This window comes from Odontesthes bonariensis, chromosome 11 (genome assembly GCF_027942865.1).
Source record: "Odontesthes bonariensis isolate fOdoBon6 chromosome 11, fOdoBon6.hap1, whole genome shotgun sequence".
Lineage (NCBI taxonomy): Eukaryota > Metazoa > Chordata > Actinopteri > Atheriniformes > Atherinopsidae > Odontesthes > Odontesthes bonariensis.
In genome coordinates, this window is record NC_134516.1 from 1348775 (window position 1) to 1368862 (window position 20088).

Below are 20088 nucleotides of genomic sequence, written 5' to 3' on the forward strand. Positions count from 1 at the left end.
CCACATTCATACAGCACAATGTAGCGCAGGGGGATGATGCAGATGAGATGGTTATGTAAAATTCATTGTATTGTGAAAGAATGAGCAGAGCCTGGTGTGTGGATGTGTGTGATAGTCAACACAGTATTACAGGCAACACTTTTTCTCTAAGAAGAGCTGTATGAGGGTGAGTGAATGTGGCTTGTAGGGTAAAAGCACATTGAGTGGTAAGCTAGACTAGAGAATACAGTCCATTTGCCAAATAACATGAAGATGTAAACCTAAAGTGTAATAAGGACAGTAGGAACATTAACTAGCAGACATAGCTTTGTTAATGGGAGTAAATCTAGACAGGAAAGAGAAAAACAGAGGAATAGAAGGGGCAGGGGATTAAAAACACAGCAAAGGCAGGGACAAAGGATGAAATGTAAAATAATGTATAACAATGAAATACTGTAGGTAGAAGATCACTCAGAGGAAAATTACAGAAGGCATAAATAAGAGAATATGGATGCGCGTTCATCCACTCAGTTTCTCAGATCTCACGTGAGATCCATTTCAAGATGGCAGCCATGTGTCTTTTGATGTCCCAACATTACATTAAAAGGAAAAACCAGGAAGAAGTGGGTCACCAAGTTTCCTGGGATTCCCTTCTATCTCATATGTTGGCCAGATGCTCCGTTCCCTCCCCTGGTGTCACTGCCTCTAGAATTGGCAATACTCTAAAGCAGACCTGGGCATTCTACGGCCCGCGGGCCACATCCAGCCCGTCGTGCATCCCTGTACGCCCCGCGAGGCCTATTATAAATTACCAAAATAAATGGGGGAAACCCTCGTATTCCAAGTGCAATATAATGGTGCGACTTTTATTTTGAAATTGTTGCGCACGTGGTTACGTTCTAACGTGCTAGCATAGTCGAACTTTGGGGTGAACGTCTGCAACAAGTGAGGATAGCCATTCCCAGCACATCGCCGTCATGTCAGCTAAAAAGAGGAAAGTTGATATCGAAGGTCGCGTTTTCAACAAAATATGGACTGCCAAGTATTTATTTACTGACATCCAAGGTAATGCTGTGTGCTTAGTTTGTGGGACTCAAGTTGCTGTGCTGAAAGATTATAATCTGAATTGCCACTTCGTGACCAAGCATGAGGAGAAATACAAGAATCTGTCGGATGAAGAGCGTGCACGAGTAGCTGATGCATTGCTAGCCAATGCCAACAGAGACGCTACCGTCAAAACAAGTTTTGTAATTGCTCATAAAATCGCCTGGAGAAGCAAACCGTTCTCTGACAGAGAGTTCGTCAAGGAATGTTTAGTGGACGCTGCTGCACTGATGTGCCCTGAAAAAAAGGGTGCTTATGAGAACGTCTCGCTCCCCCGGCGCACTGTAACGAGGCGGGTGGAGGATATTGCAGAAAATTTGGAGCTGCAGTTGAAGGAAAAAGCTGCCGAATTCGACTGTTTTTCCCTGGCTTTGGATGAGAGCTGCGACGTACGTGACACCGCCCAGCTACTCATCTTCTTGCGAGGCATAACGAATGACTTCCAAATCACAGAGGAGCTGGCATCGATGCAGTCAATGAAAGGCACAACCACCGGCAAGGACTTGATGACCGAGGTAAATGCATGCTTGGACAAATTAAAACTTGAGTGGGACAAATTGGCTGGCGTAACAACAGACGGTTGTCCAAATCTGACGGGAAAAAATGTGGGATTGTTGAAAAGAATGCAGGATAAAGTAACCGAAATTAACCCCGAGCAGAAGTTGACATTTTTGCACTGTATAATCCACCAAGAGGTGCTGCGTAAGACGGTGTTGAAAATGAACCATGTCGTGGATGTTGTAACGAAAGTAGTTCATTTCATCAGAGCGAGAGCACTAAACCACAGGCAATTGGTGGCTCTTCTGGAGGACAGCGAGAGCGGGCATGGTGACGTAGGCTACCACTGCGCTGTCAGGTGGCTCAGCCTCGGCAAAGTCCTGAAAAATGTCTGGGATCTGAGAGTGCAGATTCAGGATTTCTGTGCCAAGAAAGGACATGACATTCCCGACTTTTCAGATGACGAGTGGGTGGCAGACCTCGGATTCACAGTAGACGTGACTTCTTTGATGAACGAACTAAATGCCAAACTGCAGTGCAAGGGTCTGTTTGTGTTTGTGCATCAGATGTACAGCGCGGCGAAGGCTTTCATGAGAAAGTTAGAGCTTCTCTCAAGCCAGGTGAAGGAGAAGGTTTTGACTCACTTGCCAACACTGAAAGCAGCGACAAAGTCGGCCGATCACCTCCAGAAATACTCAGAGATGTTGGATGCACTGCATTGTGAGTTTTCGAGGCGATTTCAAGATTTCAAAAATCTTGAGAGTGAGATGCTATTGGTCTCCTCTCCCTTCAACTGCAGTGTGGAAAAAGCACCAAGTGATGTTCAGATGGAACTAATCGACCTGCAGTCTGATTCACTCCTTTCAGACCACTTCAGGTATTATTCAATAACTGCTGCTTGTGTGTGTGTGTGTGTGTGTGTGTGTGTATTCATGTAAGATGACAGACACCTTAATTTCCTTCAGAATTAATAAAAGTACTCTACTCTACTCTACTCTACTAGGTCAGTCTCCCTGCTGCACTTTTACTCCTCTCTCAAAGAGGAGAGCTTCCCACATCTGAGGAGGCATACTCAGAGGATTCTAGTCCTGTTTGGATCCACCTACGTCTGTGAACAGACATTCTTAGTGATGAAGTTCAACAAATCCAAACACAGATCCTCCATCACTGATGAGCACCTGTCTGCTGTCCTTCGCATAGCAACCTCAGACATTCAGCCAGATTTCAATGCTCTTGTTCAGGCCCAGAGCAGACTGGATTATTCTCACTGAAGAGTTGAAATTAAGTGGTAAATAAATAATAAATAAATTGCACTGATTCAATGACTGTTTTTGCTTTCTTCTTTATATATAGCCTACACCACAATTCCACATAGCCTATGAATAAATATAATACTAATATTAAAGATGTATTGATATGAATATAAAGAATATTAAAAAACCTTAATGATTCTAATAATAATAAAAGGTGAAAAAGGTAGGGAAGAACAACCATCCCTCTTCAACAAGAGTAGTAAATAATTAATGATTTGGCGCCCCCTAGTGGCGGACTGTGCTGGATAATGATTGATTGAATTAAGTGTGACCGTGGTACCCAGCTTTATATTAGACTCCCCACCACAGGTCAGTTCCTGTGCTTATTCCAGAACACTTTGCTGTAAGATTTCTCACAAAGAGCTGCATTGAAATGATAGTCATTAAGAACAATGTGCCTATTAAAAAAAAACATCAGCTTTCCAACAAATGTGTTTGAGTTTCAACAAGAGTTTCAAAAAGAGTTGTTAAGTGTGTGGGCCATTTGTTGCTCAGGGCCAATGTAGGATGTGTGTCAAAATATTTTTCTTTTTTCCCTTTTTTGTAATCCGGACATATTGTTATTTACCAGCCGCCACTGATGGTTATGCTTGGTCAATGAAATTACCACCTAAATTTATCGTGGCCCTCTGACATAATTTTGGTTTCTCATGTGGCCCCTTGAGAAAAATAATTGTCCACCCCGATCTAGAGTAACTATATAGCTAGACAATTTCTCCCTGAAGCGCTCAGGTCCAAAGATAACGACTTCAGTTTTGTCTGAATTTAGAAGCAGACAGTTCTGAGTCATCCAGGTCTTTATGTCTTTAAGACATGCTTGTAGTCTGACCAACCTATTGGGTTCATCTGGTTTTATAGATAAGTACAGCTGAGTATCATCAGCATAGCAATGGAAATTTATGCCATGCTGTCTAATAATGTTCCCTAATGGAAGCATGTATAAAGTGAAAAGAATCGGTCCAAGCACAGAACCCTGGGGAACTCCATGACTTACTCTGGTGTGTGAGGAAGATTCTTCATTTACAAGAACAAACTGAAATCTATCAGATAAATATGACTTAAACCAGCCTAATGCAGTTCCTTTAATCCCAATAACATGTTCAAGTCTGTGTAATAAGATACTGTGATCGACCGTATCAAATGCAGCACTGAGATCCAACAGGACAAGCACAGACACAAGTCCGCTATCAGAGGCTAAGAGGAGATCATTGGTAACTTTCAGCAGTGCTGTTTCTGTGCTATGATGCACTCTGAATCCTGACTGAAACTCTTCAAACAGATTATTACTGTGTAAGTGATCACAAAGCTGAGCTGCAACTATTTTATAAAGAACTTTAGACATAAAAGGGAGATTGGATATAGGTCTATAATGAGCCAACACTTCTGAATCAAGAGTAGGTTTTTTAAGTAAAGGTTTAATTACAGCAACCTTAAAAGTCTGAGGTACATATCCTGTCAACAAAGACAGATTGATCAGATCCAATATGGAAGTGTCAATTAATGGGAAAACCTCCTTGAACAGTCTGGTTGGGATTGGGTCTAAAACACAAGTTGATGGTTTAGAAGAGACTATTGCTGTTGTTAGTTCAGAGAGATCAACTGGGCAGAAGCTGTCTAAATACAAATCAGGTTCTAAAGATACTTCTAAAGCTGCTGTACTTGATGATACATCACTGATAATAGTGGGAAGGACTCCATCAATCTTCTCTCTGACAGAAACAATTTTATTAATAAAGAAGCTCATGAAATCATCACTGCTGAGAGTTAAAGGAATAACTGGCTCAGCAGAGCTCAGACTCTTAGTCAGACTGGCTACAGCGCTGAAGAGAAACCTGGGATTGTTCTTATTCTCTTCTATTAATGATGAATAATAAGCAGTTCTAGCTTTACGAAGGGCTTTCTTATACATTGTTAAACTATCTTTCCAGACTAACTGAGACTCTTCCAAATTAGAGGAACGCCACTGTCTCTCCAGCTTTCTTGCAGTCTGCTTTAAAGCACGCAGCTGTGAATTATACCAAGGAGCCAGCCTCTTCTGACTGATTACCTTCCTTTTCAGAGGAGCAACATTGTCCAGTGCTGTACGCATTGAAACTATAGTGCTGTCAATGTTATGGTAAATTCGATGTCTGCTAACCTTTTGTCTCTTAAAAGACACTTTGTTGTAGACCCAATGTCTGCAGACCATGTGTCTGTTGATTAACACATTGACAATAATCATTCAAATGACCATTGTCTCCGGATTCTGCATCTCCCCAAAGTGCGAGACTTTCCCCCAGGGGGTGTGGCAAGGAGACAGTTGGAGAATACACACGGTGTGTTCTTTCAGGTGTCACCTGAAAGTCCAAACCCTCCTCTTTCTGTATAAATGCTTCTGATTTCCTTTGTTCTGGGTCTCTTCTTACCACGAACGCTGACTGGTGAGGATTGACCTCTTTTGCAGAAGAAAATAAACACGTGGCCGGCCGGCACAAACATTGAAAGTCTATATTTCACTTCTCATCAGATGTTATAGGATGGTAAGCAAAATCTTAATAGGGAGTTAAGACAATAATTCCATAACAATTTGGCGTTGTCGGCAGGATTCACGCGCAATCGTCCGGGGCAAAACACGGGAAGCGATTGGCCGTCCTGAATTATATAATTCAGCCTCTGAACGTCTGTTTAGTTTTTAAGACGGGAGGGCTTAACCGTGTATTTGTCCTGAATCGTTGCCGCTGAAGTCCAACGAACATAGATCAGCGAAAAACCATCTGGTGAGTACTGAAATATTGACTTCTAAATTATTATTTCAAATTTGGGTTTTAACATTTCCATTTCTCATGATCTTAGCAGGTGGCAAAGTTTTTTTTACTGCTTGGGAACTTAAGACAGACGAAGCAGAGGGTGTTAAATGTTCGTAAAACGTTTGTCTAATGTAGTTTTTTGCTGCTTGTAAACTTTAAGAAAAACGAAGCAGAAAGATGAATGTGTTTGTCAGAAGGGTGAATGTGTTTGTTTGTAGTTTTTTGCTGCTTGTAAACTTTAAGAAAAACGAAGCAGAAAGATGAATGTGTTTGTCAGAAGGGTGAATGTGTTTGTTTGTAGTTTTTTGCTGCTTGTAAACTTTAAGAAAAACGAAGCAGAAAGATGAATGTGTTTGTCAGAAGGGTGAATGTGTTTGTTTGTAGTTTTTTGCTGCTTGTAAACTTTAAGAAAAACGAAGCAGAGGAAAGTTCTACTTGGAGAATAATCAGTCGTACGACGCTTCCTAGTTGGGGTGGGAAGCAGGGTCCCCGTTGAGGGAGCGCAGCCTCCGGGGAGGGCCACTTGTTGACGTTATGAGAAGGAAATGTGGGGAAAGAAGTTTAAAATATCTAAATGTTTGGACGAATGAGTTTGGGTTTCCAATAGGGGGATCCTTTATTTTAAAAGACATATCAAAGTTAGAAAAAAAAAACTGAAGAATAGAGAACAGGAAATAATAAGACAGAACAAAATTCAAAGAGTTTACTAGAGAAAAAAAAAAAAAAAAAAGGAAAAGTGACATCTGTGTGCACACCCAAAGGAAAATCCAGCTGGTAACTAAAGCACTTCTAAAAAACTTTTGTTGTTTGTCCAAAGAAAACACTGTACTCAAACAGCCTTACAGGAGGTCTCCAAGTCACTGTGGACTGTCGGTAAGTATGATGTTTTTCAAAGTTTGTGAAAATGTTGTCATCACTCCAAAATCAGACTTTAAACTTAGTAATTCAGTTAAACAAGAAGCCATCAATTCTTTGAGCCTCTTAAGACAGCAGGAGTCATTGTCCCGGATGATGATTCTCCAAAACACACACATTTATTTCCTGATAAGAAGATCAGAGATAAAGATCAGCTAACACAGTGGCGTGTTGTTCAGGGTCTGCAAGCAGGTAATGCAGCCAATTAATACAATATTTGTTTCAATGGTCAACTTTTTCAGACATCTAATTTGAGGCTCCAGGTTTACACAGGAAGCTAATTCTGGTTTGCTTTCAACTTCAGCACACGAGGCCATACATTCACACGTCTGTTTCAAGAATACTGTGAAAGCCAATGAAGCGCTCAGACAGTCTTGAATCCTTTGTTTTCTCTCCAGACACTACTTTGTTACAATATGCTGATGACCTAAAGATTTGCATCCCACTTTGCAGGTCTATTCTGATGTTGATATTCTATTCTCACACTAACAACATTCAGATCCTGTCTCTCTCTAGGAAATGCAGGCGAGGATGCCGCTGGCTGCAAACAGAGCGACATTCCAACACACTGATCCTTTATTTGTATCAATTCCTGTTACCATTCCCAACTTTCTTACAGCAACACAGCCCTTCGCCACACCACAGGAAAAGACGCTCCAGTGCCACACAGAAAAGGAAGCTGTGTGGTGTGGACCTGACGATAAATCTTTCCTGCCTGAACATTTCTTTCCTCACTTTGCATAAGTGACACATGGGTTGAACCATGTGTCAAAAGGGGGGAATAATGGATGCTATAACCCAACACTGTTTTCACTAAAGGATTTTCAGATTTTCTTCAAGTTTCATCAATCATGAATGGTTTGTGCAACGCATAACAGGTAAAACAAAACGATCACACCCACTCACCCACCACAGACAGACCATTTGAACACCTGACGATAGATTTAATAATTGCTTAGAAATAGATCGACATGTGGTCGAACTGAATTGAAGTATTCCAAGCAAAATACCAAAAAGGCTCTGCTAACAGAGATTATTCCCAGCTCACTTTGTCAATTCTGCAATAACCCAAATTAATACATTTCTTGCTATTAACCTCAAACAACATTGTTTATAACACCCTGCCAGAAAATGACACTCTAAAATCAAATTAGCGTAGTGTTGTGAGGAAACAGGACTGCCAGGGACAAAAGCCTATTGTCCTTATGCATATTAGAATAAGGAAAACATTTAACATACACATAAGACCTTTTGCAATTCTTTTACACACGGAGTTTGTAACCAGGCCACTCCATTCCACTCACACAAGGAAATATGTTAAAATATTGCAAAACTTATTCTGTCTCTCTGTGTCAGCAGGTAAAATCACCACCAGCTTCCACTTCACGCCATGACTTCCAGCCTGACGACTGAGTGGGGGTGGAGGGCCTGAGAAGGAAGCACCGGCATTCCAAAGGGTAACGAGATCCATCCCAGGACCTTATGATGACGCATACCGCTGTGACGATGGCAGAGAAACGACGCGGGTTCACGCCAACCACTGAAGGAAGATCCCCGAGCCAACGGAGGAGCCAAGCTGCCAACCGGAACGACAAGGAGGAACACACGCCGAGGAGGAACAACACGAGGACGAATGGTGCAAGGACGCACAGACGCCAAGGAAGATGGATGACATCAGGAACGAACGGTGCAAGGACGCACAGACGCCAGAGAGGACGACGCAAGGAATCAACTCAATAAACGCCAACTAGACGTGTTTCAACAAACTACACCATGGCACGTATTGGTGTGGAATTAAATATCCAAGCTCGGGTATACACAAACAACTCAGTTTTAGTCAATGGGTCACCCGACCCACATGGCTCCCAATTTAACATGCTGGTAGATTTTAAGACGGTCAAGCGGACCTCTAGAACTGAAGACAACCATTCTGATGAATATGAGAACATTACCAGCATCATCAAAAATATGCAAGATGCCATTCAACCTCCACCAGCAGTGAATGACTTTCTAGGCTAAAATCTTAGAGCCAAAGATGGCCATCACGGTTTTTAATAATAATTTTCTTTTTGCTCTGCATCTTAATTCCATGCGTGTTAAAATGGCTGTTTGATGTGCTCATAACAAAGATGATTTACTCCTCCACGTATGTTCATGTGTATGCCAATAAGGCCGACCAAAATTCAACCTCTGTTCACATTCCTGACACCAAATCAGACTTTGATGATAACATTTTGTAAATGTTTATTTTTATTTTCTTTGTTTTGCTTTGTGTTGGTTTGGTTTTGTTTGTTTGTTTTTATATTCCCATTATTTTCTCTCTTGTAGACAACCACCAGGATGATATATTTTTCAATCTGTGTGAATTAGTGATAATAGTTATGACTATTTTTAATTTTGTTCCCTTTTATTTTTTTAATTCCTTTTTATTTTTCTTTAAGGTTGTTTTGTTTTCTATTAGTGATTAGGTCTACTCAATTGAAAGAAAGTGGTTGATGATTTCTAATTTTTATCTTTTTAAAATTCTATTTCAATATTGTTTTCCTTTAGTTTTACACTATTTCATTTTTTTTTTTTTTTTTATGGTTTTCTCCTATTAATGATTAATTAATAATCAAAAGGGACAAGTGTTATGGTAAATTCGATGTCTGCTAACCTTTTGTCTCTTAAAAGACACTTTGTTGTAGACCCAATGTCTGCAGACCATGTGTCTGTTGATTAACACATTGACAATAATCATTCAAATGACCATTGTCTCCGGATTCTGCATCTCCCCAAAGTGCGAGACTTTCCCCCAGGGGGTGTGGCAAGGAGACAGTTGGAGAATACACACGGTGTGTTCTTTCAGGTGTCACCTGAAAGTCCAAACCCTCCTCTTTCTGTATAAATGCTTCTGATTTCCTTTGTTCTGGGTCTCTTCTTACCACGAACGCTGACTGGTGAGGATTGACCTCTTTTGCAGAAGAAAATAAACACGTGGCCGGCCGGCACAAACATTGAAAGTCTATATTTCACTTCTCATCAGATGTTATAGGATGGTAAGCAAAATCTTAATAGGGAGTTAAGACAATAATTCTATAACATCAACAAGAGAGTCAAGTGCTGCTGGAGTAAAGTTTAGGTAGTCGTCCTCTGTCATATCTGCACATGGCAGTGAAGAAAAGGATGATGGAATTAACTCTTTAAATCTGGTTACAGCATCCTCTGATAGACACCTTCTATATGTACATTTCTTCTCAGAAACTGTATAGTCAAGTAATGTAAACTCAAAGGTTATCAGAAAATGGTCAGATAAGACAGAGTTATGAGGGAACACTGTTAACTGTTCACTCTCAATGCCATAAGTCAGCACAAGATCAAGTATTTAAAACATTACAACAATATTACTGGGCATGTATTGTTGTAATGTTTTAAATACTTGAACGCAGTTTTTCTAGAGAATATAATTGTTTTGTATATGGGATTATCGTCCATCGACTCTTTTGGGCTTTCACATGCGCGAGCCTACAACCAGCCGCTGTTTCTAAAGTTGTTTTGTAACGTCCCCATGCCAGTAATGTGAGAACCATGCATATGGTTTTGATGGTAAGGCTTGTGACTTTATTGTCGGATGGTTTATAAAGTGGTGTGACGTTTCTGCAGTGTGCAAGTTGTTGTTTTACGTGGAAGGGTTAGCGCTTGCCCCTTAGCCACCACGTATTAGCCTCGCATGACAGGCTGAGCGAACAGAGCGATCTCCACACAGGGAGCGCAGATTTGCACCAGTCTGTGTCCTACTGTCAGTATTTGACAACCTCTAGCAATGGAAACATGCTTCAAATGCCCCGGAGTTCCCCTTTAATGCTAACATGATCCTTCTGCTGCAGCCAGGTTTCTGTAAGACTAAATATATCAATATGATGATCACAAATCAACTCATTCACTAACAGAGACTTGGAAAGGAGAGATCTGATATTCAGCAAACCACATTTAATAGTTTGATGTTTTTGTTCAGTTAAAGTTTTTGTTTTAATTTTTTTTTGCACAAGAGGATTTGCTCCTTTTGTGTTAAAGGTAGGTTAGGAGATCCTGGATTTTGAGTCCAGCGAAGCTGCATTTTGAAAATACAGAGGTAAAAAGTCCCAACCCTTTTCTTCACTTTCCCCCGAAGGCACGCCTCTAGAGTACATGAACGCGCACGAGCACGAAGGTGCACGAGCGCTGTTCTGACAGCAAGCATCGATCGTTGTCGTATTTAGTATTTAGTTTATGCTAACTATACGTTTAATAATGCTAGGTGCTAGCCAAGCTGGCTCTAGTTTAGCTTCCTGCCAAGCTTCGTTCACGGAGCAGGGTACGCGCACAGGGGGAAGGAGGGGGAGGGAGGGGGAGGGGGAGGGGAGGGAGGAGCAGGTTGCAGTTTGATAGACGGCATCAGAATCCAATCATTCTGAACGGTCCGTTCAGAATGATTGGATACTGTTTTTCCTAGATTGTACGTTCTAGAGGCCACTAAAACTTTTCATATTTGTGTCAAAACTTTTAATTAATTGGTTGCAATGAGGGTGTGAAGAGTATTTCAAGCAATATGTAAAAAAATGTTCCAGAAAAAGATCCCCTACCCCGCCTTTAATTGATTGGGTGGGTAGCAGCAGGTGGGAAGCTGCAGAGAAGTGTGTAAGACTACAACTCTGCATCCTGGTCTGAGCCCTGGATTGTCATGTTTTACGGTGGCAAATAAATTCATCCATATTTCTAGAAATGAGAGCAGCTCCTTCCAAAGTGGGATGGATGCCGTCTCTCCTCATCAGACCAGGTTTTCTCCAGAAAGATTGCCAATTATCTATGTAGCCCACGTTGTTTGCTGGACACCATCTAGACAACCAGCGATTGTAGGACGGCATGCAGCTAAACATGTCATCACTGGTCAGATTTGGCAGGGGTCCAGAGAAAACTACGGAGTCCCACATTGTTTTGGCAAAATTACACACCGATGCAACATTAATTTTAGTGACCTCCGATTGGCGTAACCGGGTGTCATTAACGCCGACGTGAATAACTATTTTACCATATTTACGTTCATCCTTAGCCAGCAGTTTTAAATAGGATTCTATGTCGCCCGCTCTGGCCCCTGGAATGCATTTGACTATGGCCGCTGGTGTCTCTAATGCCACGTTTCTGACTATAGAGCTGCCAGTTTCCAGGGTTTTGTCCTCAGCGGGTGTGTCGCTGAGTGGGGAAAATCTGTTTGAAGCGTGGACAGGTCGATGGTGAACAACGGGCTTGACTTTAGAGCTATGCCTCTTCCTGACAGTCACCCAGCCACCTTGTAATCCTGGCTGCTCAGGTTCTGCTAGGGGGGAGGCTAATTGAGCTAGCTACGCTAGGTGGCTCCACACTGGCTAAAGGGACCTGGCTCGCTATCGGTTGATTTTCAACAGTGCAGAGCCGAGCTTCCAATTCAGATAACCTCGCCTCCAAAACTACAAAAAGACTACATTTGTTACATGTACCATTATCGCTAAAGGAGGCAGAGGAGTAACTAAACATCTGACACACGGAGCAGGTGAAAGCAGGAGAAGGAGGAAGAGAACCGGTAGCCATGCTACGCTAGAGAACCAGACACACCGCTAAAAAGTGACAATAAAGATTAAAGATCTGTAGGAGTGTGTTAGAACAGAACGGTAAGCTATAGAGTTTAACTATGCAAAATTGTGTAAGTTATAGATCGAAATAAAGTGATTATCAGTACTCCAAGCGGAGCAAGAAATTCCACAGTGCACAAGCAAGGTAACAGGAAGTGATGCAACACGTCTTACTGCAAAGCAAAGCGTATACATATACGGCCGTGGGTTACAGTTAGGTGTTTATATTTACATGTTTCAGAACAGAATATCACAGAGTATGTTAAATTATTCTTGCTTCCTGCTTCTGAATAGTGCAGACGTGTCTCCTCCTGCTGCTTATCGCTTTATTTGCTTTTAAATCATTTTACTTCTTTCCACAAGTCTTGGATATCATTTTTATATCCTAAAACCTAAAACCTAACTATCAAGTTAGAAATCTCGGGGTAATATTGGACTCAGACCTGAACTTTAACAGCCACATTAAATCTGTAACATCAGCAGCTTTTTACCATCTGAAAAACATTGCCAGAATCAAAGGAATATTGTCTAAAGCAGACTTAGAGAGACTGATCCATGCGTTTGTCTCCAGCAGGTTAGACTGCTGTAACGGCCTTCTCACTGGGCTCTAAACGGGCTGTAAGACAGCTGCAGTACATCCAGAACGCTGCTGCTCGAGTCCCAGTGGCGATTCTAGAGATTTATACATGGGGGGGCAGGCATATATTGTAGGGTGGCAATTTTTTTAGGAAGCCCATCTTACTTTGTACTTTATATGAACCCATATACAACAGTTTTTTCAACACCCAAGTGTGATTTCACTTCAATATTTGGTCTACATACATGCATGAGCATTCCACTTTTAGTACATTAAAACAGTGTTTCCCTTGGGATTATTGTAGCAGCAGAAATGTTGCTCATCCCAAATTTTTTAAAAGGCTTAGACAGGCTGGATATAGTTAGATACTGTAGCTGGCTAGTTAGATATATGCCTACACAATTGAGTAACTAAATGTGTATTGATACTTCAAATAAGTCTTTGATACGTTTTGCTTTATTTTATAACAGCATTTAACCTACAGAAATAAAATGCAGATGATTGCGCGTTCAACTTAGCCTACCTACATGTCTTTTACAGTCATTAAGTTCGCAGTGGACAATACTGAAGTCACTACTGCATACAGTGCATCTCGCACGGTGTCATCATTCTTCATCTTCTCTAGACATGGATATACTTTAGTATATTCTGCTGTAAAATGAATCTTATATTTTCGTTTTTTACTCGAGGATTCACGCTCTGCCATTTTGCAGGATACACAGTTTTGAGTGGTAACTTAGGTGACTGTCAGAGAGTAAATCGAAGCCCTCCCACACCGAAGGTTTTTGGCTTATTTTGCTGACTAAACCAATCAGCCTTCTGACAAGCAGTCGCCCTGAACGTTTGTTGAATCGCTTTGGACAGATACGCACAGGTTTCACAAGCAACCTCTCACACCCCTCTCTCTCTCGTGCATGGCGCACAAGTTATCAAAGTCAAAGTCAAAGTGAACTTTATTGTCAATCCAACTATGCAATCAGTGCAAGTAATTACATAGAGGATCGAAATTGCGTTCCCCCATACTCCAATGTGCAGCAACATTATAACACACTCAAAATACGCAACATACAATAATGCACACAGGTAAGACAAAATAAACACACAAGTACAGACAAATGGACGGGTGAATAATTAGAGGTAAATAGGGATGTGCAAAGGTACAGTAAGTAAAGTGCAGAGTGACAAAGTGTATTGCCTGCACGCTCTCACTCGCATTGAAAAAAAAAAACCACTCCCTTGCATAGTCTAAAATCCGGGATATTTTATCCGACTTGCGGGCATCCGTGATAAACTATCAATATCAGGGAGACTCCCGGAACTTCCGGGAGACTTGGGATGTCTGTGAATGAGACCCAGCTGGCTTGAAAATGATAATAATAATACTTTTATTGTGTACAGCGCCTTCAATCTATGAGGAATTATAAACGTTTCCAAACCATATTACACTTTGATGCATGTTACCCACCTGTGAACAGACTCCATCTGACAGCTTGTGTCCGTACTGACTCCACGTCAGTACGGCAAAGAGATTCTGCGATATGGATGCAACCATTCGTGATGGGGAGGGGAGGGGAGGGGGGTGGACCAACGTGTTTCTTTTTCAAATTTAACATTCTGCAGTTTGACACCAATTTCGGATTGTTTTGCATTTGATTTGATCTTAAAACGATATTAATAAATATAGCTGCAAGCAGCAATATGGGGGCCTAGCAGAATGGCACAATAGGCAAGGCTTGGGCTGCTCAGGAAGGGGTCATGAGTCCATGCACCAAGTTTGGCATTGATACATAAATGCATCGCAGAGATACGGCCAAATGTCCCATTTGCGTGTCGGCGTAGAGTTTGATTGGCTGCCGCGGTTAAACAGAAGTGAAATAAAAATATCCACAGGGTAACTTTTTTGCGGCTTCGTCTGCAGATTCTATGTGCCAAGTCTCGTGGAGATTGGACAATATGCGTGGCCTGAAATGCTTTTTGAATGTTTTCAAATAAATTCAAAATGGCAGAAAATCCAATATGGTGCTCATGATGTCATGAGGTACGTTGGCCTCGTCTGCATCCAGGGATTCCAGCAGTACCTTATTTGTGAAATTTGGACCAAGGGGTCCAAAGATATGAGCAAAAATGCATTTTTGAAACATATAGCGCCACCTATAGGCCAAACGTCACCAAACCTTTGTGCCTCTTACTGTAGGGGTCTTGAGTCTCTGTTAGTAGTTTGACGTCATAACATCAAATGGTTACCAAGATATGGCCTCACTTCCAGTTTGGAGGCGTCAACCTCAAGTTTGATTGGCTTTTATGGAAAATCGGAAGCCTAATTAAAAATTCCCTTGAGTAACTTCTGTGCGGCTTGGTCTTAAGAGTCTATGTGCCAAATTTCGTGAAAATTGGACAATCTCTGTGACCTGAAATGCTTTTTTAAGCTTTTTGATTTAATTCAAAATGGCGGAAAATCTAAGTATACGCAAATTGACGTCATAGTTGGACTCGTCATGATCCAAGGATTCCAACGATGCCTCATTTGTGAAATTTGGACCCCCGGAGATTCGGGGCTGAAGCCCCGTGTAAGGGAAAAATGAATTCCTATATACATTGTATGAGTGTTACTCTGTATCACCCGGTAATAACTAATTTAAGACACTTGTTTTTCTCTTTTCTCCCTCTTTCAATGAGGGTATTGTGCTCTTATGATTTAACAACTTTAAGGAGTTTGACAGGGAAGATGGCACGGTACCGAGGTGCCTTGGCTGGAGAAAGGGAGGAAAGATAGATAACAAAGTCTTGAACATATCAAAGGAGTGACTACGTATTAACCTGTATATTAACTGACTTGTTTTCGCCTAAGAGTCAGAGCAACTCTGAACTCTGTTCTGTGTTGTTCTCTCTTGCAAGATATTATTAAAAGCATCTTATCTCCTCAGAAAATAACTGACTCTGTGCCTTACTAAAATTTCCGCAACACCTGAATGACCAGGTCTCTCGACGCCCCTGTTACTTTCAACAATGAGTTGTCCATGTTCTGTTGTGCATAAGACTCTGGTTAATGACATTTGCGGATCATCACAATGTGTTTTTGTTTATATTTCACACAGCGCCCCAGCCTTTGATACATAGGGGTTGTAATTAGATTTTTATACTTAAAAACTGTAGTCATTATACTTGAAAACATATTTCTTTAGACATATGAAGATATCTAGGTTTTTTGTTTGGCCTATTTTTTTGGATTATTTATCTCTAGTATAATTACCACTGTATATCCTTTTGGGTAAAAAGAATATTTGTTTACCAAACATTGAGCGGGTCCTTCTGTTTTGCTATATATTCTCTTTATCTTTCTCAGTTTACAGTGTGTACTTTTGTGGCCTTTACTGTGTGAATTGGACAGCTCGTGGCTGCATGTTTTCTGCCTCCAGATTTCCATGTGGGACACTTTCATGTGGTGGTGGGGGACCGAAGAACTTGGAGCAATAAGAAGAAGAAAAAAACCGATCGTCAACAAAGCAATCCTGAAGCCAAAAGCTAAAGAGTAACACGGGAAATGCACACGGAAGGTCATCACCTGTTCAAACAGCAGAACACAGACGTTATTATGTATACTTTTCATTTAATCTATAAAGATTCAGAATGCTACATTCAACCAGCTAAAATTTTTTACCATCATTTAATGAATCATACAGAAGACGCCATATTGAGACATTTAAATATCTTATTACACATGATTTGGAAAATTAAAAACTAAACTCACTGTAAAATTATCTGACATTGCCATTAGAAATAATCATCTTATATAGTGTGGTCTTATAACTCTGTTAACATACATTGTACGTGAGCCATATATTGATTGTAATCCCATAACAAATTTCAGAACAGATAACACTGTATAAAGTGAAAGCACCTCTGTGTTAACTTGCATGTACTATAACTGTACTGCATAAATACTGCACACAACAAACATTAAGTGACACTTTTTTCCCCACTAAACATGTGACACTCAGCAAGGGTTACGGCAAACAAGCAAAATATCTAAAGTGGTCTCCGAGGGGCGAACGGCTTTAGCGACATCCACACTCTTTCACTATCATATCTGGCTTGATGGAGAGAAAAGAATTTTCCTCGTTCCAGTCTATGACCTCCAGGTGGTCGTAGGCCACCGGCACACAGCAGGGGGCCCGCTCGTTCGCATTGCCGCTCTCGATGTGCGAGTTGAGCAGGACGGCGTGGTTGTTGCCGTTGATCAGTGGGAAAGCACACGAGCCTTGGCAGTTGTTGATGTTGGCCGTCCGTGGGCCCAAAAGAAGCTTTTCGAAGGACACGGTGAGACTCCTCAAGCCACATTTGTTGCTCCCCGATGGACTGTCGAGTCCGGCTCTGGTGGGCCGCAGCTTTCTCTGCATGTTATATGCATGGGCCACCGTCTGCAGGGCCTTCAGCAGGAGAAATGCACAGTACTGACTCTCACCTGTTCAAAGCAGAAGAGAAAAGAGGAGCATGAGTTGAAAAGAGATTTATTATGTCTGTGGGTTAAAAAAAAAAAAGGTCAGATTCAAGTCTACAGTGGTCCGTGCCTTACGAAACGGTTATCTCTCCACATCACCTGCTGCTGTTTCCTTCCTTTGAAAAGCACTGAGTCCTTTGAGCCTCCCTAGCCTCTCTGTGGCTCTGGGATCCACGTTTGCCTCACTTATAAACTCCAATATCTGCATCTCACTCTGCTCCAGCCTCTGCCCGAGCTCCTCTAACAGTGCGGGAGACAGGGCCAACCGTCCGTGTTGCACCGGAGATTTGGAGCCCCAGCTAGTGAAGGAGAAGACAGTAGGGGCAGAGGAGGTGATGATGCCTGCCAGCATTGTCTCGCTGGAGGATAAGCCAAGTGCCAGGGGAGGCAGGGACTGTAAGGAATCCATTGGGAGCAGAGGGAGCTTGGTGTGGTCCTGAGGCAGGACGTTATCCAGGAACCGCCTCAGCTCACAGAGGAAGAAGGTCTGTGAAGAACCCTGCGCAGGTCTGGAACAGAGCGTGAGACATGTCACTGAGCACCACTGTGACAACACTTATTTTCAAAGGAGGGATGTGAGAGCAAAAGCAACCTTGTTTCAGGTCCAGTTTCCCCTGAGAAAAGCAGAAGTGGTGTTATGGGGATGTTACTTCCTGATTTTCCACCAATAAGGACGTCTTTAAGGTTTTGCCCTGCAATGAGACGAAGCGTGACGAGGGTGCACACGACATATGACCATGAAAGCAAATGAAAATCATATCTCACTCATATTGGGGGATTTCGCCTCAATAGAAATCGTCCATTTCTGCTCATCACTGTCCTCTGATGGCTTTCCTGTCAGCAGTATGTGTTGGGTTCCTTGTGTAATGCACACAGACTGGAACAGACAACAGGTAAACTTCTGGTTAGTGTTAGCCCGATTCTTTATATTGGAAGCCCAAGAACCAGTTGGATCAGTCTTAAGTTAAACAAAGTATTTATTGGAGGTCACAGGTCAAGTATCAGCGCTGGACTTGGAGAGACAGAGTTCTCGCATGAAATCCGTCCGACCAAGTCCCGAGATACGGAAACATTCCATATTTATGTTCATCTCAGAGGTTGTACCTACATTTGATGACGCATCATTGAATATTTACTCATGATGTGAGCAGGCCATCCACCGTCTTTGTCATGTTCTTTGGATGTGATAAGCGATGTGTGTGTGTGAGTGCTGTTTCAGGCGTGCATCTACTGTACCAGACCTATCTGTCCTAAGAGACGCTTTATCTGACCCAGTTATTTTATCCCGCTACGTCATCTTAAAGTTTTGAACATACATTCGCGTTGTATGAGCAGAGTGTAACGTACAAACTAGGAAAATAGATTATCTAGAGAACTACAGAATATGAATACATAAAGTCTAAGAATAAAGCCAATTTATAACATTAGCAGGTGACAGCATTTAAAATCTACAAGTTCGATGCCTTTCGATTTTCTCTTTGGAAACTTTTTTTTGTCTCCAACACTGTTTTCCTTAAGCAATGAAATATCGAAAAGCAATTGTCCCATTCTCACATCAGATTTAACAGCATAGTCCATGCAGTGTTCCCGCCTGGCCTTTCATCACCTGTGTGTGAGGCTGTAGAGTCTGACCAGTGAGCGCAACATCCAGGTCACCGCCTGTGAGGGGACTTTCAAAGGTGAAGAGCAGCACCGGGTTAAGCTTGAGCAAAGGGGATCGAGGGAGGTCAAAGGTTACCGCGATGGCTGCTCGCTCATCGTCCTGCTCCGACACCAGCACTGATGGAGAAAACAAGATGCAATGTGTGATAAAAAAAACAAACAAAAAAAACCCATTTCAGCAAAAATGACATTGCAGCCAGAAAGAACTACTACCTGCAGCCGGATGCAAAACTTCCAGACCGGCTCTCCTGTTCCGCCTCAGTGCTTCAGCGAGCCGTGACAACAACAAGCGTGATGAGTTATCTGAGGCCCTGCAGACTCCAAACAGAGACAGACTGCTGTCTGCGAGGTCACCATCGTTCCCGACTGCTTCGTGCAGTGCAGCAACTATGTCATCCACAAAGCAGGGTATGAGGTTATGAGGTGCTGAGGAAGCTACGTTTGCTGATGGGAAGGCGTGCTCTGAATTGAAAAAAGTTTAGTATTCAGTTTAGTTTTTTTTTGCTCAAAACTAAATGAAAACCAACCGAATAAGGCAACGATGCTGCACAAGATTGCATCAATCAACTGACACCGCCTGACCTGATGCTCCGGGGATGGGAAGTGGACTCTGCCGATGCACGACTTGCACTGCCACCCCGAGCCAGCTCGAGAATATCACCAGCACGGCCAACATGCTTCACTGTCTGCTCAAAACTCCGACCTCCGACGTGCAGACCTCCGACATGCCTTTCTCCGAAGTGTCTATGGCAAGCCGAAAGTGCCTAAATGCGCATCTAAGTGTCACGTTAATGTGGCAGCCGAGCAGACTAGGTTAAGCTCAAATGGTTTTCGGTGTGATCCAACAACGCCACTCCAGGAATTTCACCCAGAGAATTTACTAAGTTTAGGTTCAAAGACACGCAGATTTAAGATACAATGAATGTGGAGATGTAGTTCGATGTTTATACAAAAAGATATAGCTTTTACAGGGCTCTCAAGTTTTCAAGTTTGCTTGGAGTGAGATTCGGGCGGGGCAGGGGCCGGGCCGTGTGCATGGGGGGGTTTCTTTCGGGGGTTTTTTTTGGGGGGGGTCCCTTGCAGTATCCCATCGCCATAAACTAGCTACTTAAAGAACAAAGAAATTGTTTTA

At 42.1% G+C, this 20088-nt stretch overlaps 1 protein-coding gene and 1 pseudogene across 1 annotated transcript; one reads left to right on the top strand and one right to left on the bottom strand.

Annotated features, from left to right (window-relative positions):
- Window positions 1–956: 956 nt before the first annotated feature.
- LOC142391153 (general transcription factor II-I repeat domain-containing protein 2A-like) lies at window positions 957–2852 on the top strand. Its single transcript, XM_075476930.1, has 2 exons — window positions 957–2458; window positions 2585–2852. Exons 1-2 carry the CDS (start codon window positions 957–959, stop codon window positions 2850–2852), a joined length of 1770 nt encoding a protein of 589 aa, XP_075333045.1.
- A 13590-nt stretch (window positions 2853–16442) lies between these two features.
- Window positions 16443–19632, bottom strand: LOC142391282 (muellerian-inhibiting factor-like; annotated as a pseudogene).
- Window positions 19633–20088: the final 456 nt, after the last annotated feature.